We start from the raw sequence: 24688 nt of genomic DNA on the forward strand, positions 1-24688 counted from the left end.
GGATGTTGAAGTTACCACCATGTAGCAGCGAGGACTTCATTTTGGTCCGTACTCCTTTGAAACGACGCGGAGAATCGCGAAGGGACCAACACAAACAGTCATGTGCATGTGGTTATTATTATATATTATTTTTTCCTGGCGAATTATTTCTAAAGTGAGCTCCGGGGATCAAGAGTAACCCCTGCCTCTACATCACGAAGTGAAATATCTTGAGATAAGTGCGTATAATTGTATGACTTTAGATGGCAACTGTCGTCGATCATTTTAAAGTGAATATGGGAGAACCATGAAGTATAGTAAATATGACTGCGTCATTTTGTTATAAAATTACATGGCGAACGCATTTTATCTGATCACAAACGGTTATCGTCGAATATACATGGTTAAAGAAGTACTCTGATTGGCCAAATATTTCAATTGAAAATAACGGAATAGACTATGTGAACTCCACTAAGTTCTTAGGAATCTGGATAGATAAAAATCTCTCCTGGGATGTACAAATAACTAAACTTGGTAAAAACTTAAATCAAATTTATTTCGCAATTAAAGTACTCAAAAATGTTTTAAAAGAGTCTACTTTAAAAACGATTTACTTTGGATTATTCCAGTCAAATTTAACATATGGCATTATATTTTGGGGAAATACACACAAAGCCAAGGTAATTTTTACAATACAGAAACGAATAATAAGAATGATGGCGGCTGCTAAACCAAAAGATCACTGCAAACCAATATTTAAAAAAATTCGTATACTCCCAGTACCTTGTTTGTACATTTTAAATCTACTGATATTTGTAAAGAGACATTTAGAAGGTGTTCTTACGCGGGTAGAAGAAAAACATGATCATGATACAAGAAACAAACAAAACTTTTCCATTGTAGAACACAGAACCGTATTATATGAAAAAGGGTGTAAATACGCGGGTATCATGCTATACAATAAACTTCCCAAAGATATAAAGACTCAAAAATCTGTTGCTAAATTTAAAAAAGAACTACAGAAATATTTACTAAAACACTGCTTTTACTCGATAGAGGAATACATGAATTCCTAACAAAAAAAAAAAAAAAAAAAAAAAAAAAAACCTACATTATCTACAGTAACCACTGTCGTTGCTTGTTTTTAGCATTTGATATATGTTCAAGGATTTCTACATACACTGCAAGTAATAATTACTCTTACTTTGTTTTTAATAATATCATGCGAAATGTAATGGATAAGATGTAAGGTGTAATGTTTAATTATTAACCTAGTGTGTGTAATTTTCATTATTATTGTTCTTTTTACTTTTGTGTTTATATATAAATGACGTGTCCACTTCATATGCATTGCAATACAGTGCTAAATGTATGAAAAAAGGATGAAATAAATGCAATACAATACAATACAAAAAGATTTCAACGATTTATCCCTCTACAAGCAAGGGTTTGTTTATCGTCTCCGTGGCAAAATCGGTAGAACACGCGCCTAGTAAACATAAGATTGGTGGTTCGCGCCCACTGTGGAGTTATTACTCCTTTTTCTTAGTGGTTTTAAGACTCACCTTAATGTGAACAAATTACGCATATAGGCGATTTAACATAGTTTGGAGGAGTAATTTTGTGCTTCATTTGCGTTTCATCGCGTCTCTGCTGCTGGTGGTATAATTTTGAAAACGGAAGTGGACCCACCGCAGATCGTCGCTAGTTGCCCATCGGTGGTCCACCGACGCTTACGTCATAGGGATCCTACCTACTTTAAATTTATGATTTTAATAGACTACTCAAATATCAATTTATTCTTCCTAAATAGTAAGTAATCCTTAGTTCACTCAGAAAAATATTGAAAACTTCAGAATACGAATCAAATGACCTAAATAACACGAAACTATTTAATCTTAGGTTGCGTGTTCTGTTCCTTTCTGAATCATTTTTTCCCTTTTCAATATTTCACTTTCTAAAAGTTCTGTGAGCTTCTTCTGACCAAATGTTGTTTCAAATAGCAGGTATGAGTGAATTTTTACATATTATTTAATTCTTTTCTTGTTTTAAAATGCCGAAATACACACTGAAACCTATAAGAAAACTATGATTATTTGTTTAAATTGCAATCTTTTAATATTCACGGAATGCCGTAGCGTTTTACTGGTATGTAAGGTCCTTACTTTGGTAGACAAACACTGTGTGCCTGGGTTTTCTCTGTGTTCTCCTGTTTCTACCCACTTTCATAATTTTACCATTATCACCTTTTCTTCATCGTCGTCAGTCTTAGCCTCGAAGTTTAATCGTGCGAAGTTAAAAACAAATAAACAAACAAACAAAAACAAGTAAGTTTCGTTTTACAGTGTGCAACTACAGCAGACTTCCAAATTATGCCAAATCAATACTCAAATTTCAAATAGTATATTTGTAACTAGTGGCTGTAATAGATAAATAAGATCAAAAACAGAACCTGGTTCTCGGACTGAATTCACATCAGAAAGTCATTACTCGTTATATCTTACTGTTCTTGTTTTATGGCGATAAAGGTTGAAACAGGAAATCCTTAATTTGAACCACTTCCGGTTTGAATAGATGGTTAAGGAAAGCGATAGAACCTACTCTTGGGAAGCCGAATCGATTGCAGAAAACTGCATCTCAATATCTCTTACCGTTTTAGCTCAACGGAAATCAGTATTAAAACCGGAAGTAGTAATAAATTACAACTATTTCTTATTCGGTAGAGTGTCATCAGTTGTGATGAGATGTTCTCTTGACGCCCTGAATCGGATTGCAAAAACCCATTTGTTTCTATTTATTACCGTTTTTGTTCTATGGCAATATGTATTGTAACCGGAAATGGTTAATTCGAACCATTTCCGGTTTAAATAGAGGATTGATGGAGAAGGAGGGCATTTATTCTTGGAAAGCTGAAACAATTGCAAAAAAGCGCATCTCGATATCTCTTACCGTATTTTGTTCTATGAAAATCAGAATTGAAATCGGAAGTAATAACAAATTTCAACTTCTTCTTCTTTTTTTCTTTGAGTAGAGTGTTCGGAATAGTCACGGTACGTTGCCCTGAAAGGCTAAATCGTTTACAAAAAGTCACTTCTCACTATATATTATAGTTTTTGTTCTATGGTGATAAACGTTAAAACCGGAAATTGCTATTTTCAACCGTTCCGGTTTGAATATAGGGTTAATGAAGAAGAAGGAATCAATTCTCGGGACACTGAATCGATTGCAGAAACCCGCATTTAAATATCTTTTACCGTTTTTGATATATGGAAGTCAGTATTCGAACCGGAAGTAATATTAAATTTGAACTACTTCTGGTTTTTGTAGTGTTCTGGACTGTTATGGTATATTAGCTTGTGACGCTGAATGTTTTGCAAAAAAACAGCTTCTCGCTATCTGTTACCGTTTTTTTCGTTTTATGGCAATCCTTTTGACGCTGATTCGATTACAAGAAACCTCATCTGGATATCTCCCTCCCATTTTTGCCCTGATGCTGTGAACACAGGACGAATGGACCAAGAAAAACCGTTCTATAACACTTTTGACACTGGTGCATACATAGTTTGAAAGTTTTTTTTTTTTTTAAATAATTAACACTAAAGATATATAGCAATAGTAAAGTATTAGACTTCAAACGACAAGCATATTTTAGTATTGCAGTTTAAACAAACAATCTTAGTTTTGTTACCGTTTTCAGTGCAGATTTGAGTAGTTTAAAGACAAGAAAACCACAGAAAACTGCGGTTTAAATAACATGTGAGAAGACAAAATTTTCCCATACGCCTGCCATTTGAAACTGCAGGGTGTCCAATATACAATCCAACCCGGAGTTTAGCATAGTAGAACATTTGAACCTGAAACGATACACAAATAATGATTATACCAAAATGAAGCCTTGTTCATGTATATATTTTTAAACTAGGAAACAACGATTGAAGTAAACAAGGGACCACACAGTGTTGTCAGATCTAACCGAAGGTGTAAATCAATTTTTTTTTTTTTTTTTTGCTTGATTGACAAAATAGTTGACACTAGAAAACTGTATGAAATAGAAATTAACATCGAAAAGTCGAAAGTTATGAGAATATCCCGTGAAAACACGCCCTTACGGATCAGAGTAGAACAAAGAGAATTTGAAGAGGTCGATAATTTCAAGTATTTGGGAAGTATTTTGACGAGAGACGCTTACTGCACCAAAGAGATCAGGTCAAGAATTGTCATGGCTAAAGAAGCATTGAACAAGAAAAGATCACTCTTAACTAGCAGGCTCAATATTGGACTTAAGAAGAAGTTGGTCAAGTGTTATGTCTGGAGCATTGGACTGTATGGTTCAGAGACTTGGACATTACGGAACTTAGAGAAGAAATATTTGAAGAACTTCGAAATGTGGTGTTGGAGGAAGATGAAAAAGATAAAATGGACAGAGAGAGCAACAAACGACGATGATTTAAAACGGATAGGAGAGAAGAGGACACTTCTAGCCACCATTCTTCATAAAAAATGCCAATTGGATTGGGCATATCTTGAGAAGAAATTGTCTTCCTCACACCGCCATTGAAGGAAAGATGGATAGGAAGAATAAGAACACAGCTGATCGGTGATTTGAAAGATAGGACAAAATATTGGGGGTTAAAAGAGGAAGCTGAAGATCGACTAAAGTGGAGGAAACATCTCCAGACCCATATCTGAAATTGAAAAAAAAAAAATCCTCATTCGTCCCAGGACCTGCCGAAAGGCAGAATACTTAATAATAATAATAAAACATGTAAATTGACTCATAACTCATGCGTATGGATGCTCTGTCGTTAATTTTCAGTTTGTTTAGTTGGAGTAGCTTGTAAACTATGGAGTGAAAAAATATTTTTTTTTTTTCATTTTCACCTATAACCAATCAGATGAGGCTTCTGTAAGGGGGAACTAGGGAAATCAGAGTTTTCATAAATTAACACTGAATTGGCAACACTGCTAATGTTTCACTGCATCAAAAGGTATGTTAAGGATCTGTCTACATTATGCAATTCCTGAAAACAACGAAAAAAAACTTTGAAATATAATTTTTTTAACAAAAGAAACACTGACCAAAGCTTAAAACCCACTTTATTTTAAATTATAATTTGTAACTGTTTCGGATATCTAGCACATCCTTCTTCAGACACTATCGAAAATAAATGAAAATACAGAATGAAAATGAAAGTTATAACAATATTTATATATATGTCTGTATTTTCATTTATTTTCGATAGTGTCTGAAGAAGGATATGCTAGATATCCGAAACAGTTACAAATTATAATTTAAAATAAAGTGGGTTTTAAGCTTTGGTCAGTGTCTCTTTTGTTAAAATAATCAATCCAAAGCCATGAATAGTCTTACTATGAAATATAATGATAAAACTTTTATTTACATGCACCCTGTAACACTGCTATTATCACGAAATAAGTTATCAGCTCTACAGCAGATGCTGGAAGTGCCTTCTGTTTTGATTCAAACAGATTCATACGTTTCACCATGTTGGCAGCAACTTTACGTAGAGCAGAAATGTTAATGTTCTCAATGGTACTGCGAATATCCGTTTCCAGGTCTTGTATAGTTCGAGGATTGTTCTTGTATACCTCTTGTTTCCATATAAATGAGCAACAGTGTTGCCAGGCACATGTAAGTAAAAGTATTACCATGATAATTTCAAAGTTTTTTTTTTTTTTTTTTTTTGTCGTTGTTTCCAGGAATTGCATAATGTAGACAGATAGTTAACACACTTTTCGATGCACTGAAACATCAGCAGTGTTGCTACTTCAGAATGTTAATTTATGAAAACTACGATTTCCCTAGTTCCTCTTTACAGAGGCCTCATCCGATTGGCTGTTGGTGGAAATGAAAAAATCTTTTTTCTGCTCCATAGTTTCCAAGCTACTCCAACTATATAAACTGAAAATTAACGACAGAACATCCATATGTATGAATTATGAGTCAATTTATGTGATTCGTAAAAGGATTGATTTACACCTTCGGTTGCATCTGGCAACACTGTGTTGTTCCTACTGTACTTCAATCGTGGCTCTCTACTTTAAAAATATATGGATGAACAAGGCTTCATTTTGGTATAACCATTATTTGTGTATCGTTTCAGATTCAAAAGTTCTACTATCCTAAACTCCGGGTTGGATTGTATATTGGACACCCTGTACATTCGCCTAGAAGTTCGCAGCAGTACCGAAGAATGTAATATTCATAATCATCATAGGTATTCTGCCATTATTGGCAGGTCACTTGCTGCAACTGAGAAGCTTCTATGCTCCGCGGTTTTCCGCTAACCTCTTCGTCTTCACGTAGGATTTTCTGTTTTGATATCGTCCATTCATTGTAGTCTACTTCACCCCTCCCTCTTTTTCTTGCCACCATACACTCTAGCACGCCCCTCAGGATGCAGTTTCTTCTTAGCCAATGTCCCAACCAATTTCTCTTCCTCTTTTTAATAATATCTAAAATTGTTCTTTTCTCCCCCACCGTTTCTAATACTCTGTAGAACGTCCCTCATGATACAGTTCCTTCTTAGCCAATGTCTCAACCAGTTTCTCTTCCTCTTCTTTATAATATCTAAAATTGTTCTTTTCTCCTCCACCATTTCTAATACTCTGTAGAAGTCCCTCATGATACAGTTCCTTCTTAGCCAATGTTCCAACCAGTTTCTGTTCCTATTCTTAATAATATCTAAAATTGTTCTTTTCTCCTCCACCATTTCTAATACTCTGTAGAAGTCCCTCATGATACAGTTCCTTCTTAGCCAATGTCCCAACCAGTTTCTCTTCCTCTTCTTAATAATATATAAAATTGTTCTTTTCTCCCCCACCATTTCTAATACTCTGTAGAACGTCCCTCATGATACAGTTCCTTCTTAGCCAATGTCTCAACCAGTTTCTCTTCCTCTTCTTTATAATATCTAAAATTGTTCTTTTCTCCTCCACCATTTCTAATACTCTGTAGAAGTCCCTCATGATACAGTTCCTTCTTAGCCAATGTCCCAACCAATTTCTCTTCCTCTTTTTAATAATATCTAAAATTGTTCTTTTCTCCCCCACCATTTCTAATACTCTGTAGAACGTCCCTCATGATACAGTTCCTTCTTAGCCAATGTCTCAACCAGTTTCTCTTCCTCTTCTTTATAATATCTAAAATTGTTCTTTTCTCCTCCACCATTTCTAATACTCTGTAGAACGTCCCTCATGATACAGTTCCTTCTTAGCCAATGTCCCAACCAGTTTCTCTTCCTCTTCTTAATAATATCTAAAATTGTTCTTTTCTCCCCCACCATTTCTAATACTCTGTAGAAGTCCCTCATGATACAGTTCCTTCTTAGCCAATGTCCCAACCAATTTCTCTTCCTCTTTTTAATAATATCTAAAATTGTTCTTTTCTCCCCCACCATTTCTAATACTCTGTAGAACGTCCCTCATGATACAGTTCCTTCTTAGCCAATGTCTCAACCAGTTTCTCTTCCTCTTCTTTATAATATCTAAAATTGTTCTTTTCTCCTCCACCATTTCTAATACTCTGTAGAAGTCCCTCATGATACAGTTCCTTCTTAGCCAATGTCCCAACCAATTTCTCTTCCTCTTTTTAATAATATCTAAAATTGTTCTTTTCTCCCCCACCATTTCTAATACTCTGTAGAACGTCCCTCATGATACAGTTCCTTCTTAGCCAATGTCTCAACCAGTTTCTCTTCCTCTTCTTTATAATATCTAAAATTGTTCTTTTCTCCCCCACCATTTCTAATACTCTGTAGAAGTCCCTCATTATACAGTTCCTTCTTAGCCAATGTCCCAACCAGTTTCTCTTCCTCTTCTTAATAATATCTAAAATTGTTCTTTTCTCCCCCACCGTTTCTAATACTCTGTAGAAGTCCCTCATGATACAGTTCCTTCTTAGCCAATGTCCCAACCAATTTCTCTTCCTCTTTTTAATAATATCTAAAATTGTTCTTTTCTCCCCCACCATTTCTAATACTCTGTAGAACGTCCCTCATGATACAGTTCCTTCTTAGCCAATGTCCCAACCAGTTTCTCTTCCTCTTCTTTATAATATCTAAAATTGTTCTTTTCTCCTCCACCATTTCTAATACTCTGTAGAAGTCCCTCTTGATACAGTTCCTTCTTAGCCAATGTCCCAACCAGTTTCTCTTCCTCTTCTTAATAATATCTAAAATTGTTCTTTTCTCCCTCACCATTTCTAATACTCTGTAGAACGTCCCTCATGATACAGTTCCTTCTTAGCCAATGTCCCAACCAGTTTCTCTTCCTCTTCTTAATAATATCTAAAATTGTTCTTTTCTCCACCACCATTTCTAATACTCTGTAGAACGTCCCTCATGATACAGTTCCTTCTTAGCCAATGTCCCAACCAGTTTCTCTTCCTCTTCTTAATAATATCTAAAATTGTTCTTTTCTCCACCACCATTTCTAATACTCTGTAGAACGTCCCTCATGATACAGTTCCTTCTTAGCCAATGTCCCAACCAGTTTCTCTTCCTCTTTTTAATAATATCTAAAATTGTTCTTTTCTCCCCCACCATTTCTAATACTTCCTCATTAGTTTTCCGCTCAATCCAGCTAATCATGTAATATTAGAATGGAATAAATTGATTCAGAAGAAGAACAAAAAAAGCAACCTAGGATTAACTAATTTCTTTTTATATTTGTATATGTTGGGTAAAATACAATGGACTGAACGTTTTATCACCAGAATAAATTACATGAATTGATTTAGAATGTCTACATTTAAATTTCCAAAATAATATTTAAACACAAATTATCTTAGAAAATATACTTATAAAACCTAGGTTACAAAATAATAAGTGAGAAACAAAATTAATATATTAATAATTGTCCATAATAGTATTTAATTCTATTAAACTTACTTTGAATTTGTTTCGTTAGAAACCATAATTCCAACAAATTGTTTACTACAACACTCTTCTTTGACTGGACATCAGCAACTTCCGCTGGAAAACCGTATAAATAAGTAAGAATGTTAAAGCAAAATGTAATTCTAGTAATTGTACTGCTTAGCTAATTCATAAATAAATTAATAAATATTTTTTAAAATGAGAAGAAATTCTTTTAAATAATAAACTATATTGAATTTATTTTAAATTATACAGGGTGTATCACAATGGTTTGGGAACAGATTCTTCTTATGAAAATAAGAAAAAAAAAGTTCATATGGACTTGTGCTCAAAAGTGGATAGTTTCGGAGTTTACGGTGCCGAAAACGTGAAAAAAAAATGAAAATTAAAGGTCCATAGTTCCACTACTATAGGATCGATCGTAGTTGGGTCAAGACATCAATGAGGAACCAGTATGTAAACTATCCAAATATCCATCTTTCAGAACCTCTAGTACTTGCACAATCATTTTTAGAAAGACTGTTTGGGAGTTCTTAATCACTCTCCACCTACCCTTCTAAAAATTGGTGTGAAAGTACTGGATCATTCTTAAACATGGATATTTGGATAGTTCACATACCAGTTCCTCAGTGATGTTTTAACCCGACTACGATAGGTTCCATAGTAGTGGAGCTATGAACTTTCAAAGTTTACTTGTTTCACGTTTTTGGCATCCTATAACTCCGAAACTATCCACTTTTGAGCACAGGTTCATATGAGCTTTTTTTCTTATTTTGAAGTGAGGAATCTGTCCCCAAAATATTGTGACAAATTTTTATAACACCCTGTATTTACTTGTTAAAACATTTTAACTAAACTGCATGAAGTGTTATGTAATTTCTCATCAATATCTGTACACACTGCTTATCATTGAATAAACTGTATTTGTATTATAGAATGTTGCAAAATTTCTGGCAAGCGCCACGTAACTTGGATACTTTACAACATTTGATTTCTTTGGAAGAAGGGGGAGGAGGAGTTCGGGGGAACATTGCTAGAACTCTCATCTCTGGTGCTAGTATGTTCCATATTCAATCACAGTCCATGTGTAAGTTGGTGGTGGATAGCATCGTTTCCGAGGGTTTTCTCCCGTATTTTTCTACTTTTATATTCCACCATATGTTTCTTACGAAGTACTTCTTAAAAAAATTTAAAATTGCTGCCACTAGAAAATAAGTTCATACAAATAGTGTTATATCTTTTGAAAAATTGATTGATAATAGGGAAGATAATATGTTTTTATTAGGCAGATGACCTTTTTATTTTCCTCAACAAAATTTAAGAGGAAGACATACTTTTTACATACCTAATAATAGAATAAATACTAATAAAAATTCTCCACTGTATAAATTATGTGATGCGAGTAATAGAATTGGGACTATGGGTTTAGATATATTTCAGTATAAATATAAGACTTTCAAGCGAAAGTGTTTTGTGATGTTAATTGATAAATTGTAGATTTGTTTTTTGTATGTTATAACCTGAAGAAGGAAAAAAGGGTATACTTATTGCAATTTTCATGTTTAAATATTATGATAAAAAGGCCTTGTGTCCATCTTAAACACAAACTAAATACAACTTTCTTACAAGGCTGTCTATAATTTTTATTATAAATTAACTAGAAATGTTACAGTTTCGGAAGTATATCACTTCCTTCATCAGACTGCTACTCCAACTGAAATCATAAATAATATTACCTCACAACAATGTCACAACAATGGACATATATATTGAATTTTAATGAAAAGTGATTCCTGATTGGTAGAGATAACAAATGATGTAATATTATTTATGATTTCAGTTGTAGTAGTAGTCTGAAGAAGGAAGTGATATACTTCCAAAACTGTAACATTTCTAGCTAATTTATAATAAAGATTATAGACAGACAGCCTTGTAAGAAAGTTGTATTTAGTTTATGTTTAAATACTAGCTATATGTATGTTTGGTATTGTACATTCTTTGATGATTGTATATAAAATTTTGTACTTTGTAATTGCCTTTGGGTGTTAAGTACAATAAAATATTATTATTATTATTATTATTATTATTATTATTATTATTATTATTATTATTATTATTATTATTATTATTATTATTATTTCCATTTGTAAAATAATCATTCACTTTGAATAATCATCCGATAAGCGTCCAATTAACGTACAGAACATAATCATGGGACGTGAAATTATATATTTTATTTTCATTTGTGAACTCTAAGGGATAGAGCACCTTGAAGTTTAAAATTTGGTATAAAATTGCTATATTTCAAATTACATTCTTTTTTCGTTTCTTCCAAACTATAACATGTTATAATAAATATGGGGCAGCTATAAAGCCCAATTCTCTATAAAACTAATATTGTTCTTAAGTAGATTGAAAGAAGATGGCAAGACATAAGTCTTAATTACCGCTTTTAGTATAGTAATTGTAATTAATTAAATTGTCTTCATAAGAAGAAGAATCTACAGGCTATGGAAAGTTCCAGATTCTTTCGCCATTTGCAATGTATAGTCTGGCAAGACTTTACTTTGACTAGAACAGTGACTGCAACAGGTTGTTATTGATTCAATCATGCTGGAATTATTTGTGCCTTTGGTTAGGTTAGATTATGTTAGGTTATGTTAAATTAGCTGGAATCAGGTCAGATGAATCGGTACTGGTAAATGCTCTAGTCAGAGTAAAAAAATGCCTATATTCTTAACTGAATATTATCACGTCATCTTCGTTGTGATTATAAATTGTCATGTAATTAAATTGCTTATTATAAATACAAATAATAGAAATAAATATATTGTGGACGCTATCGCACCCTATACTATAAGTGTACGTGACTTATTGACGTATTTGACACTTATTTATTTCCGTTTCTGTTTTAATATGTGAAGACAACATTTAATATATTAATAATAATATCTGAAACATAATGATACATAAAATTTTCATAACGAACTCTAGTTATCTTTCAGATTCAAAGGTCCCTTACGTTTAATTAAAAATAACACAGTTTACTTTCAAATGTGAAGAAAATTAACTAATATATTGCAAAAAAAAAAAAAAAATAGTAATCAAACAATTAAATGAAAATAAAACTCACGTTGATGAAGAGAGACAGTTCGTTTTATATCAGTTACCACAGCAACAACAGGGCCTAAAAAGATAATTCAAAATATTTATTTTTTAATAATTGAAAATTGGCAACAATGAATTATAAGAAAGGCAGCACATACAGTTTGAATTCTCGATATTGGAAAATTTTACATTTCAGAAAGTGTGTCCAGCCATTCAGACTAAAGCTTTTCCAGGATTTCTCTAAACTACATCAGATGAATACCGAGTTCATGTATTTAACTTATGAATTCTGCTGATTTCCTTTCAATATATTTCATTCATTCTTTTTCTTTTCTTTTTTTTTTCATTGTTAATGCTATCGTTCGAGGAATCACTGCCCTTCCTAATACAAGGTATGGTCAAAAAGCACGGTGAATGTAGTAGCACAGTGCCATCTGTCGATATTGTATCCACTTCAACTAGTAAGCCCGGTAGCTTAAATCTTTGGTACAGTCAATGTCGAGTTTGAACAAGTTGTGACATGTTAGTTGGCTTCCAGAGGCAGAAGAGTCAGGACGTGTTAAGAGTGTCTGTCGTGCGCTAACATTAAGTTTTGTACTAAGCAGCAAACAAGCTCATGGTTGAAAACGAACAATGATCGAGACGTCCTTGGACGTCAGAAACAGACGAAAACGTGCAAAAAGTGGTACAAATAAATTGTTCAAACAGACGAATGATTATTCGAGAACTTTCCGAAGAACTAAACTTCTCGTATGGGTCTTTGGAAAGCATTTTGACCGCGGATTAAATGGACAAATGACTTCCCTTTTCACCACGAAAACGCGCCGTGACACACCTTGTTTTTGACCTGCGAGTTTTTGGTTGAAAAAAATATTCCTGTCTATCCACATTCGTTGTGCTCTCCAGACATAGCACTATGCGACTTATGGCTCTCTCCAAAAATTAAAACCGTGCTTAAAGGAAAACGTTCTGACACCATTCCTGACATTGAGTGAGCCACGACAGAGCAGTTGAACGTCTTTCCAGACGAAGTTTTCCAGAAGTGCTTCCAGTCATGGATACAATGTTGAGATAAGTGGTTTGCTAGCCAAGGACAATACAGCGGACTCTTTTTAATTTGAACTTGGATAATTCGAATTATTGGATAATTCGATCAAAAGCTTATTCCCCCTGAAAACTGTATTAAAAACAATGGTAAAAAATCGTCGTTAAATCGAACATTTGAACCTCCTGTTTGGAAAAAAATGAAATGAAATCTTCGAGTTTTACGTCCCAGGTTTATGCCGGTTAGGCTAAAGGAGACGGTGATGATGAGTAATGAATGAAATGGTGGAATGAAGAAAGTGGGAGGAAACGGGAGAACCCCGTGAAAACCCACGCACACGGTCTTTGTCCACCACAAAGTTCACTTGGCGGGGGCTGGGATCGAACCCAGAACCCCTAGCACCAGATGTGAACGCTCTACCACTGAGCCACCGCGGTCCCCCAACCTCCTGTTTGGATAATTCGAAGTATTTATAGTGGAAAAAATTGCAGTGTTCGACAATTTGCAAATAGAACAATGTAATTTCAACTGGTTTTTATTTATCTGCTATCTTATCCAGAAGCGATCATGGGAAAGAGAAATTTTGTTGATATCACCTCAGCTGGACTCCCTCCCGTTACAGAAAATCCGGGAGAAGATGGTTGGTACGCAGCTCTCCATTTTCTCAATAACCTGTAAGCGTCCATCCCTTCTGTAGAAATGTCAATGACCTTGAACCCTGTCCTCCACTTGCAAATGACTTGCAAGAACGAGATATTTGTGCAATTCTTTTTAACTGAACTAAAACAGTGACAGAAAAGTAAGCAGATTCGTTTGTGATCTATTGGCGTGCATTATGCATAATGTCGAATTCGCGGCGCCTATTGTAATTCCTTACAAAAATGCGGTGCTTTATAGGTAAGGTGAATTGCATATTAATTAGTTTTTCATATACAGTACAGTTATTTTGTTCCCTTGATTTTACTTTAAAATGAGAGTTTTTGGTTAATTCGAATTTTGGACAATTCGAATTTTTTCTTGTCCCCTTTCACTTCGAATTAAAGAGACTCCACTGTACTTTGAAGGAGATTAATTTAAATTCCATATAAGCTTATTACTTTGTTTCTAATAAAATTCCATATAAGCTTATTACTTTGTTTCTAATAAAATTCCATATAAGCTTATTACTTTGTTTCTAATAAAATTCCATATAAGCTCATTACTTTGTTTCTAATAAAATTCCATATAAGCTTATTACTTTGTTTCTAATAAAATTCCATATAAGCTCATTACTTTGTTTCTAATAAAATTCCATATAAGCTTATTACTTTGTTTCTAATAAAATTCCATATAAGCTTATTACTTTGTTTCTAATAAAATTCCATATAAGCTCATTACTTTGTTTCTAATAAAATTCCATATAAGCTTATTACTTTGTTTCTAATAAAATTCCATATAAGCTCATTACTTTGTTTCTAATAAAATTCCATATAAGCTTATTACTTTGTTTCTAATAAAATTCCATATAAGCTTATTACTTTGTTTCTAATAAAATTCCATATAAGCTCATTACTTTGTTTCTAATAAAATTCCATATAAGCTTATTACTTTGTTTCTAATAAAATTCCATATAAGCTTATTACTTTGTTTCTAATAAAATTATCCACCGTATCTTTCGATCATACCTCGTACATTTGACACTGTAAGTCATACGTTTCTAAACTTTCCGGACCACCGTCCACTTTCCAAGACATTTTCTTTAACAGTCCATTATAACATTTTGCTTCGTTTCAGCCTTTTGGGTACTTTCAACGTAAAATGTAAATACTGACACTTTACTGCTTATTGAAAAAATAGTAGTCAATACGGCAAAATTTACATTTTCAAGAATTTATTATTGAAAATCATGACTTTTTAAAAACTAAAACTAAAATATTTATTATTAATGGCTTGTTCTAAGTTGCCGCCTATTCCTAAAACATATTAACTATATTTAACTGCTTCTTAATCAATTAACCCTCCCTCTAAAAGCCTTCATCACTCATTACTGGGCTTTACTGCCCATTTTGGGAACTTATACTCTAGAACGACCTTTCCCAACCTTTTCCACACTGCGGCCCCCTTTAGAGTCTACAGTACATGTAAAGGACCCCTTGTAATATATATATATACAAAGGGTGTTTACAAAACAACACCGACAACGTTTGGGAGGTGATTTCAGGCACCAAGATAAGAAAAAGTATAGACCAACCTGGGTGCACAATGCTTCCTTTCGGAGTTATAGGCTTCTGAAAACATGAAATAATGAACTTTAAAGGTCCATAGCTCCAAAACTATGGGACCTACCTTAGTCGGGTCAAGACTTCATTTAAGAACTAATATGTGCCCTATCCAAAAATACATATTTCAGAATCCGACGGTACAGGTGCAACAGTTTTTACAGAGATAGTTGGTGAATACTTAAAATTAAATGCCCTTAGCCAAACTCCCTCAATAAAAATTGTTGCGTGAATACAGCAGGATTCTGAAACATGCATTTTTGGATAGGGCACATAGTGTTTCCTAAGTGAAGCCTTGACCCGACTAGGATAGGCCCCATAGTTTTAGAGCTATGGACCTTCAAAGTTCATTTTTTTTTCATGTTTTCGGCAGCCTGTAACTCCGAAAGGAAACATTTATTCACCCAGGTTGGTCTATACCTTTTGTCTTATCTTTGTGCCAGGAATCACCTCCCAAACGTTGTCGGTGTTGTTTTGAAACATCCTGTATATGGGTGAGGGAGTATTGATTTTGTTTTTCCTTGCAGTGGTATAATCATGTTACAGTGGTATCATGCCTATTCTGTAATCGGGTGGTCCTGGATTTCAAACCTGGGGCCCGACACGTGTACTAAGATGTTGCAAATATATAAATTTATCCAGTACGTAAACAAAACTAAGCCATAATAGCCTATCGTTGGAGTATAGGCAAATTTTTGTAGGTCGAATATCAATTCTCACGCAATTGACTTGTTATTATTAATACGATCATTTAACTTAAAATGGTGTGTTTCTCACCACTGTATGTGCCTTTCTGAAACTGGCTTGCGGACCCCTTCAGATCGTCTTGTGGACCCCAGATTGGGAAAGGCTGCTCTAAATTGGCTCTAAATAAAGATAATAAGGTTTAGCTATAACATTTAGTGTAATACGTAAACATTACACTTGCCTTTCGAATATTTGTTTTATATTTTGGGGAGATTTATCAGTACAATACAATGAGAAATATAGAAAATTGATATACTAAAACAAAATACTTACTATTGTCATGGAATTTTGTCCATAAGTCTCTCAAAATATTAACAAAAGTTCTCCTGGCTTCTTCATTTACTGCAAAATAAAGCAGACGTTTTATATTATAAAATATATCATGTGGCAAGGTTAAAAAGTTTAATAGCTTGATTTTCGAAATGTAAAGAAAAATTTTCTTGGATGAAGCTTGCAATAGATTAGAAAAGTTGAGTTAGAATGTATATATATATATTAGAATAATAGTATAGTGTTTGTCTAATCATCTGCTTCGTTGCAATTACCTACTTATCTATATCTATCAATTTATCTAACGCACACACACACACACACACACACACACACACACACACACACACACATATATATATATATATATATATATATATATATATATATATATACGAGGGTAAGTCAAAGAGTAAAGGGAGTTACAATTTCTCGCACTAGGGTTTGGTAACACTGCTAGTATCAAACGTGAATTAGCGTCGTCTGCAACACTTCTATGCAACGTGTCACTCTTGTTCCCGCGTTAGTCGTTTGAGTGTAGCAGACCGTTAAATATGGCAGCTCCATTGTCCATCTGCACCAAGGATTAAATGAGAGCAGTGATTCGCTTTTTGTTTGCGGAAGGTACTAAACCTACGGAAATTATTCGTCGAATGCTGGAGCAGTATGGTGACAGCATTTTGTCGCGAAGCAAGATCTACGAATGGATAGAGCGTTTCAAACAGGGAAGAACTTTATGTGACGAGAAAAGATCGGGCAGGCCATCGACGTCAACGACTGAAGACAATTTTAAAGTCATTGAAGATATGGCAATGGAAAACAGACGAATCACAGTGGATGAAATCGCCAAATACTTTATATATCAGTCATGGTTCTGCATATTCCACCTTATACGACAGGTAAATTTTCGGAAAGCGTGTTCAAGGTGGGTCCCGAAAGAATTGTCAGCGTGCATAAGGCACAAAGGTTGTACATCTCTTGTAAACATTTGGCCCGTTATCGTCGCGCGGGACATGGATATTTACAGCAAATTGTTACTGTAGTTGAAACTTGGGTACATCAACGATTGATGTGGTGCAAAATTGGTTACAGGTGCAACCGACAATTTTTTTCCCGGCGTAATTTAATAATAATAATAATAAAAAACTTGTAACACGCTGGGAAAAGTGCGTTAAAGTGCAGAGAGATTATGTAGGAAAATAATGTATGTTTCTGTTTTCTATCATTAAAATAAATGTACGTTTTCTCAGAGTGCAGAGAGATTATGTAGAAAAATAATGTATGTTTCTATCATTAAAATAAATGTACGTTTTCTCAGAGTGCAGAGAGATTATGTAGAAAAATAATGTATGTTTCTGTTTTCTATCATTAGAATAAATGTACGTTTTCTGAGTGCAGAGAGATTATGTAGGAACATAATGCATGTTTCACTTTTCTATCATTAGAATAAATGTACCTTTTCACGGAAGTCCCTTTACATTTTGACTTCTCTTCGTATATACATGAAGACCATTTATCTTGATACGCACTTGTAACTTTTAAACTAATAGACAAAAAGCATTGAAAGTTTGTATGTATCGCGCAAACATCGTCAGGGTGACATTGCTTGATTGAGTCTGTGATAAAATCAAATTAGCAGTGTTACTATCCCAACAAAAAGTTACATTTTTCAAATGGCACTACATCAGATTGTTATATATTTCAAATCTCTCTATCAAACTTATATTGTGGCCAGTGGCGTATTTAAGGGGGCTTCCGGGCTTAAGACCCCCGGAAATCTCACTTACTATAATAAAGTATATGAAACATCTTGCAGAATTTTCACATTTTCAGGCAAAGCCCCCCACCGAAAGTTAGCAAAGCCCCCCGAAACAAAATCGTAAATACGCCACTGAATGTAGCATTTGTTATTCAGTGTTGCCAAGTGAAGGCGCTACTTTGTTACAAACCTCCAAATGTTGGTCTCCTTTTAGTAGTAATAACCCAGGTGGGGCAAATCCGAAATATTTTAGTGTCTAATACTAATGATCATGATATAATGCATTTTGAAGGAAAGGAAGCAAAGATACGAGGGCTGTCCAGAAACTACGAGACATCGCTATCGCGACCTATCGCTGCAGTAGGCGGGGCTAGAGTCATCATGTTGCTGTCAGAACTGTGATGAAGGCGTGAGGACTGTGATGCTTTTACTGTGCTTTCTGTGACCTGTTACAATGTGCGCTGCAATAGAGGTGCATTCTGTGATTAGGTTTTTGTTCTCAGAAAACCACAAGCCTATTTCAATCCATCTCCAACTACGGTATGAGAAGTACCGTATTTACGCGTGTATGCCGCGCACCTCCAATTTCTGGAACGTTAAAATAAAAAAAAATAAATAAATAAAAAAACAACTCGTGTAAGCAGCGCACATCAATTTAACAACAGCACGTAGAACTACACAAATCACAGACTTTCATGTATGGTACCGTATATCGGTACTCACCAACGTAAACGGGGTACTTGAATGTTAATAGTACCTGCTTCACAGAATAACAAATCCGACTGGGCTTCAAATACCACTAGTGCCATGAATTTACAAAAGGATGCCCTAGCGCCAAAAATCACCATCCAAGTACGCTGCAAGCTAGTCAATTGTCATCAGCTGCAATAGCCATCCATTGATCCTTATTGGAAACTAGTGCATGGTGGAAGACTTGGCCAATAGATGGTAGTACATGTACGGTATTTTTGTGATCGGCCGATCATGTAGATGTAAGAGGAAAGATGAGCTGTAACTTGTCATTTTATATTAAAACTTTTCTATTCTTGTAAAATTACTCACAATATTCCAGTATTAGGTTAATAAAAACTCCCCGTGATTTTAAATGCTTGTTGGCTCAGTCAATTCTACATTTCCTCGTGTATGTCGCGCACCCTGTTTTTTGACTTCGTTTTTGTGCAGAAAAGGTGCGCGGCATACACGGATAAATACGGCACGGACACGAAATAATAAGTGAAGCCCGAGTTAGGCAATGGTGCGTTGATTTTAAAAATGGTCGTTCCAATGTTCACGATGAGGACCGCAGTTGAAGGTTTACCCTTGTCTGTGATAAACTGGTGAGGCAAATTCGACGACAAAATTCGTTCAAATCGTGCCAAGCAACTATCACTTTTTCTCAGCGATGAAGACATGGCTCGGTACATAACACTTTGATACTGATACCGAACTGCATGCCGGTGTAAGCCAGTGGTTGAAATCGCAAGGGGAAGATTTCTACCGCAACGATATTGAGAAACTCTTGGCACGGTATGATAATTACCTTACTTTGTATGGTGATTATGTAGAAAATATCTTACGAGCGTACAGTCACCCACTTAAGTACCTGGACCTCTGACTGTTATAATTTCATTACTTGGGGTCGAGGTACTTATGTGGGAGACTGTACCTTTCAAATGTATATAATACAATTTATTTGGTACAATCTATTACTTTTTTTTTTTTTATTTCGAAACGTCTGTTACTTTCTGTAATATCCACATACAAGGAATTTTAGAAGCAATTGACTATTTTGAAAAGCCTCTTCTCATAAAGCTTAGATAAATATCTGAACCAATTGCATATATGACTTTTAATCAATGTGAATAACAGAATGTCGTTTATAGGAATTCGATACCACGTACTGTTCTCGATATGCGGCAAATAACGATAAAGTTTGAAAGACTATTTTAAATTATGCAATTCCGATAACTAGTTGTAATTACACCTACCAAAAAGGATTGTTGTAATATTATAGAAGCAAAGTAAATAGAAAGTTGTTTTAAAAGGTTCCCGCTAATACTTTATTTTAAGCAATATATCAAATTAATCATTTTCTCTTAACTCGAGAATGATTCGAGATATCAAATTACTGTAAACGGTATTATGATATTTTTATATTAGAAATCATGTATGCAACTCTACGTGATACTTATCTAAGCACTATTTTGAAATAAAGTTCTTTGAAAAAAGTCAAATTTTCATTTTTTTTTTGTAATTTTGTTTCTACTTATTTGAAATGTATCATATTACGATCGTGATATTCGAAACTAAAGCACTTTGAATGTGCGCTACATGATCTGTGTCATTTGCATTATTTCTGTTTCAAAATTCTCCACATTTGATTGTTTTTGATGGTTGTTATAATGTAGTGTTCTTAATTTGCAACACTGTATAACAAGTGTGTTATTGAAAGTATCTGTTTTACATGTTCATTTGAAGTATGTAATAACCTGACGTACTGTACTTCAAAATATAAAACTACCTGTTGGGTTAGAAACACTGTTAATCTGGTTGTATTGCAGAGTATGTCAAACAATATCCCCTTCTCAGTACTTGCATTATGTAAAATTTCAGTAAAAAAGATGTAGATAGATAGATAGATAGATAGATAGATAGATAGATAGATAGATAGATAATATTTCTATACATAAAAATATTGCAAAGATCCCCACATCACGACAGACGCACGTGTCAATTCAACACGTGCTATCGATTATAAACAATAGCAGACAAAAAGCCGACAAAAAAGACACCGAGGAATGCCGAAAGAAGACGGACCTCACGGAAGGACCCGAAGAGAACAAATAAAAGCAGGACCACCGAGGGACCCAGCATCAGTCGTCCAACTGATCGAATCACCTACACCGCCCTGAGGTCGCACTGGACTAGGGGTTCTTTCTACAACCAATCCTTGCGAAGCTGCCTTGAGCTAAGGGGGCTATCCTTCAAGACTCACCAGAACCGGCAGGTGCCTTGGAGACTGCCTTGAGAGAAGGGGCACCGTGCAAAACACCTATTCTCCTCTTACTTGGACATTAACAAAAGAAAACACTATTTTAGTCTTTGTAATCAAAGACGTTTTGTATTTAACAAATTTTATAATAAATTGGTGAAGCTGATAAATCTCGGTCCATTATTGACTCTACCAAAATCATTACATGGTGGAGGCGCCGGTACCAAAATCATTACAATATAAATTAATAGATATAAATATAAATAATGCACAATATCTATTGTTTAGGAATAATTTAATTTTAGAAATGAAAAGCAAGCATTTCCTTTTAGATCTAGAAGAAAAATACAGTTAAATGATCAATAATTTATTTACTTACAAGGATCAGGAGCAGCGGTCTTCCATATGAGATAGAGTCTGTTTGTAAAGATCTTTAGCCCGAGATATACGTCTAGAAAAAAGAAAATTATATAAAGTACATAGTTTGCTTTTATAAAAATGGATAAATGTAAGCCCAAAGAATTGGACGAGGATGATTCAGAAAGTAATGCCTCCAAGCCCATTACTTGGTCAATAGGGATGCGCACGAGACGAGTCGAGACAGGATTTTCCTGACAAAATTCGAGTCGAGACATGGTTCTTCCAATTGTAAAATATACATTTTTCGAGTCGAGACATCACTTTTACAGCACATTTTCGAGACGAGACAGCCACAAATCTTGTCTCGTGCGCATCCCTATTGGTCAATAGTACTCCAAACATTTTGAACAGTTTATCATTAATGCGATAATGTTTAAGCTATAGAACGTCACTTGTTTCAGCTTCCTATCTCTTCTCCTTCCAGAGTAATAGAGCAATTCAAGGCATCCAGAGGTGTTTTGCGTTCGGTTGAAACAGCGGGCTGTCATTGAATCTGACTGCAGAAGGTTGTGTGCTTAGGAACATTCATCACCGGCGAAGTCATGGATACACCATTACGACCTAGAAACGAAGCGTCAGTCAATGGATTACCGCCACACGTCATCTCCTCCACCAAAAAATTCAAAGTTGTCCAATCTGCTGGCAAAGTGTTATTGACATTCTGCCTATAGTCCGGATCTTGCGCCCTGTGATTTTTGGCTCTTCCCCAAACTTAAGGATCATCTTAAGGGCCAACGCTACAGTTGTGACGCGGATGTAGAAGCAGCAGTTCTGCAATGGTGTCGCCAGGAGGCCGCCACAATTCTCCCCCCTCGGCATGAAAAACATTGTTTCGCGTTGGCGCAAATGTGTTGCCCGTAATGGGGACTATCTTGAAAAATGATTCCACCATTTGTAGCTGACACTGCAAGCTTCCCACTGATACCTGTATTGGTGCTATCTATCAAACACAAATAAAGGTATCATCTTGGAGACATTACTTTCTGAATCGCCCTCGTAAATTTATAAAATTGTAAAGGTTTATGTGGATCACCTGAAAAGTTATAAACGTATAACTTCATCTTCATAGCTAAATATGATGTTTTCAATATGCCACTCGCACAATATGTATAACTTAAGACTACTTTGATTTTTGCCTGACATTTTTTTAGTATAATATCTGTGTGATAGAAGTAATTATTTATTGACATTAGATACTTACTTTTAGCCAGTTTCGTAATAACCATGTTTTCTGCTAATTCATTAATAACTGGTAGTTGTGATGTTGGAACTGAAATAAATAAACAGATAATAATTATTATTTCAATAGAATATCTTACAACTTCAATAGAAATGAAATGAAATGAAATCTTTAAGTTTTACGTCCCACGGTTATGCCGGTCAGGCTAAAGGAGACGGTGATGATGAGAGATGAGTGAAATGGCGGAATGAAGAAAGGGGGAGGAAACGGGAGAACCCCGAGAAAACCCACGAGCATGGTGTGTGTCCACCACAAAGTCCACACGGCGCGAGCTGGGATCGAACCAGGGACCACAAGCACCGGAGGTTAACGCTCTACCACCGAGCCACCGCGCCCCCACAACTTCAATAGAATATCTTACTCGACCATATCCGAAAATGAGAGAAAAGTGAATGTTATTGCTTTTACCATGTCCTCAGTTTTTCTCCATGTAATATTAGTCGTGATTTTTTTTTTTTTTTTTGCAATAATTTATTCACATACAGAATTACTGGTATAAGCAGCAATTTTTAGCACTTTCCCCCTGAGATATTACTCCTCAAAAATGCCATCAAAATTACAAACTCCATTTTTCAGACTCCCGTAAATCTACGGCACCATTAGTATCATAGCTGTGGATATTTCTACAGAATGTTTACATGCAATAGTATTCAGCACAAAACTTATGAATCCCTCACTTTGTGCCATTCCAACATACAGCCCCTTAAAAATTCAATTTTCTGGACTTTTTCTAACGATTTGATGTATTAGTTGGAAACAATATTTAGAAGCAAAAGTATATATTCTCCGTGTATCTCAGTCTCTTCTCTAAACATTTGTTTTTGTTTCTTGTTCGTCTGATTCGTACGTCCTGATCAACTGTAGTTTTCGTACGCTCTTGCAAACGCATAAAATGACACTCCGCCGACAACAAAGATGTCCGCCATTTAGAAACGTTAGTACATACGACAACGTGAATGGTATTATTTACCTTCTTATACACAAGGTTCATCATATTCCAATTACTATAATTTTCAGAGATGGTAGAACAATCTACTCTAGACTACTTCGTATAGATTGACCCATATGAATCTTTGACATACCCAATCGTACACTACTACTATGACCCAGTCCGCTTGCTGGCAAGTCATACATGTTCACTCTTAAGGCTAGACATAGAGACTACTTGGACTATATCGTACATTGTGCTTGGACAACCCATTTCTATATTAATGAATACCTATGACTGTAAAAGCAGCATAGTTAGAGTAATGGTTAGCACACCGACACGACAAGATGGAGACCCAACTTTGATTTTTTGTCCAGTCGTTTTTTTCTTAATTCTATGAAATTTGTTGAATTGGCATTCATATAGTATTTGATCAATGGTGGCAAGAGGGCTCTACCATATGTGCAACACCTTCAATTGCACTGGGCGGCAAGATTCGAGGGGCGGCAAAATCTGTTATAGCTATATTATTTAAAATAAATATTTCTTATTGGGTACAGGAAGAGACTTTATGATGATGGTAGTTAAATTTACTAAGCTGAGCTTCTATTTGAATACTACATTCATAAATCATGTTTAGGTCGCATTAGTTTTAGGTCGCATGGATAGTGCTATAAAGTAAATGGTCAAACAAATCCATCATGAACTGTTTGATTATTGTTAAATACAAGAACTCAATTCTCCAACAGTAGGGAACACCTGTTCCATTTAGTTAGTTATTACAGTTTTGACAAGAAAACTAGTCCTGCCTTTGTCACAAAGAAGTTCCTTATCATTGAAGGTGAGTTTTAATAAATGCAGAAGGAAAATCAAGAAATCAAGAAAAAAGAGCTAGTTACACTGGAATTGCAAACTAATATATTGAGATTGAAGCTTGATTTTGAATTCATGAAAAAGGATTACCATCTTTCCTTTGCTGATGTGTTTGCTTTATCTTTCACTAACATAATGGATTATAATTTAAAGAAAAAAACGACACAAG

General features: G+C 34.8%; 1 protein-coding gene across 1 annotated transcript in view; it reads right to left on the reverse strand.

Annotated features, from left to right (window-relative positions):
- LOC145692677 (uncharacterized) overlaps positions 1 to 24688 on the reverse strand; it is a 1521027-nt gene that overhangs the window by 209138 nt on the left and 1287201 nt on the right. Inside the window, exons 369-373 of the mRNA XM_081768059.1 lie at positions 22680 to 22748; positions 21438 to 21509; positions 16311 to 16379; positions 12013 to 12066; positions 8892 to 8975 (exon numbers count right to left, since the gene is read on the reverse strand). Of these exons, the coding sequence (XP_081624185.1) occupies positions 8892 to 8975; positions 12013 to 12066; positions 16311 to 16379; positions 21438 to 21509; positions 22680 to 22748 (348 nt within the window). The remainder of the gene's footprint in view (positions 1 to 8891; positions 8976 to 12012; positions 12067 to 16310; positions 16380 to 21437; positions 21510 to 22679; positions 22749 to 24688) is intronic.

The sequence above is a fragment of the Thermobia domestica genome, chromosome 8 (genome assembly GCF_964235325.1).
Source record: "Thermobia domestica chromosome 8, izTheDome1.hap1.1, whole genome shotgun sequence".
NCBI classification, from domain to species: domain Eukaryota; kingdom Metazoa; phylum Arthropoda; class Insecta; order Zygentoma; family Lepismatidae; genus Thermobia; species Thermobia domestica.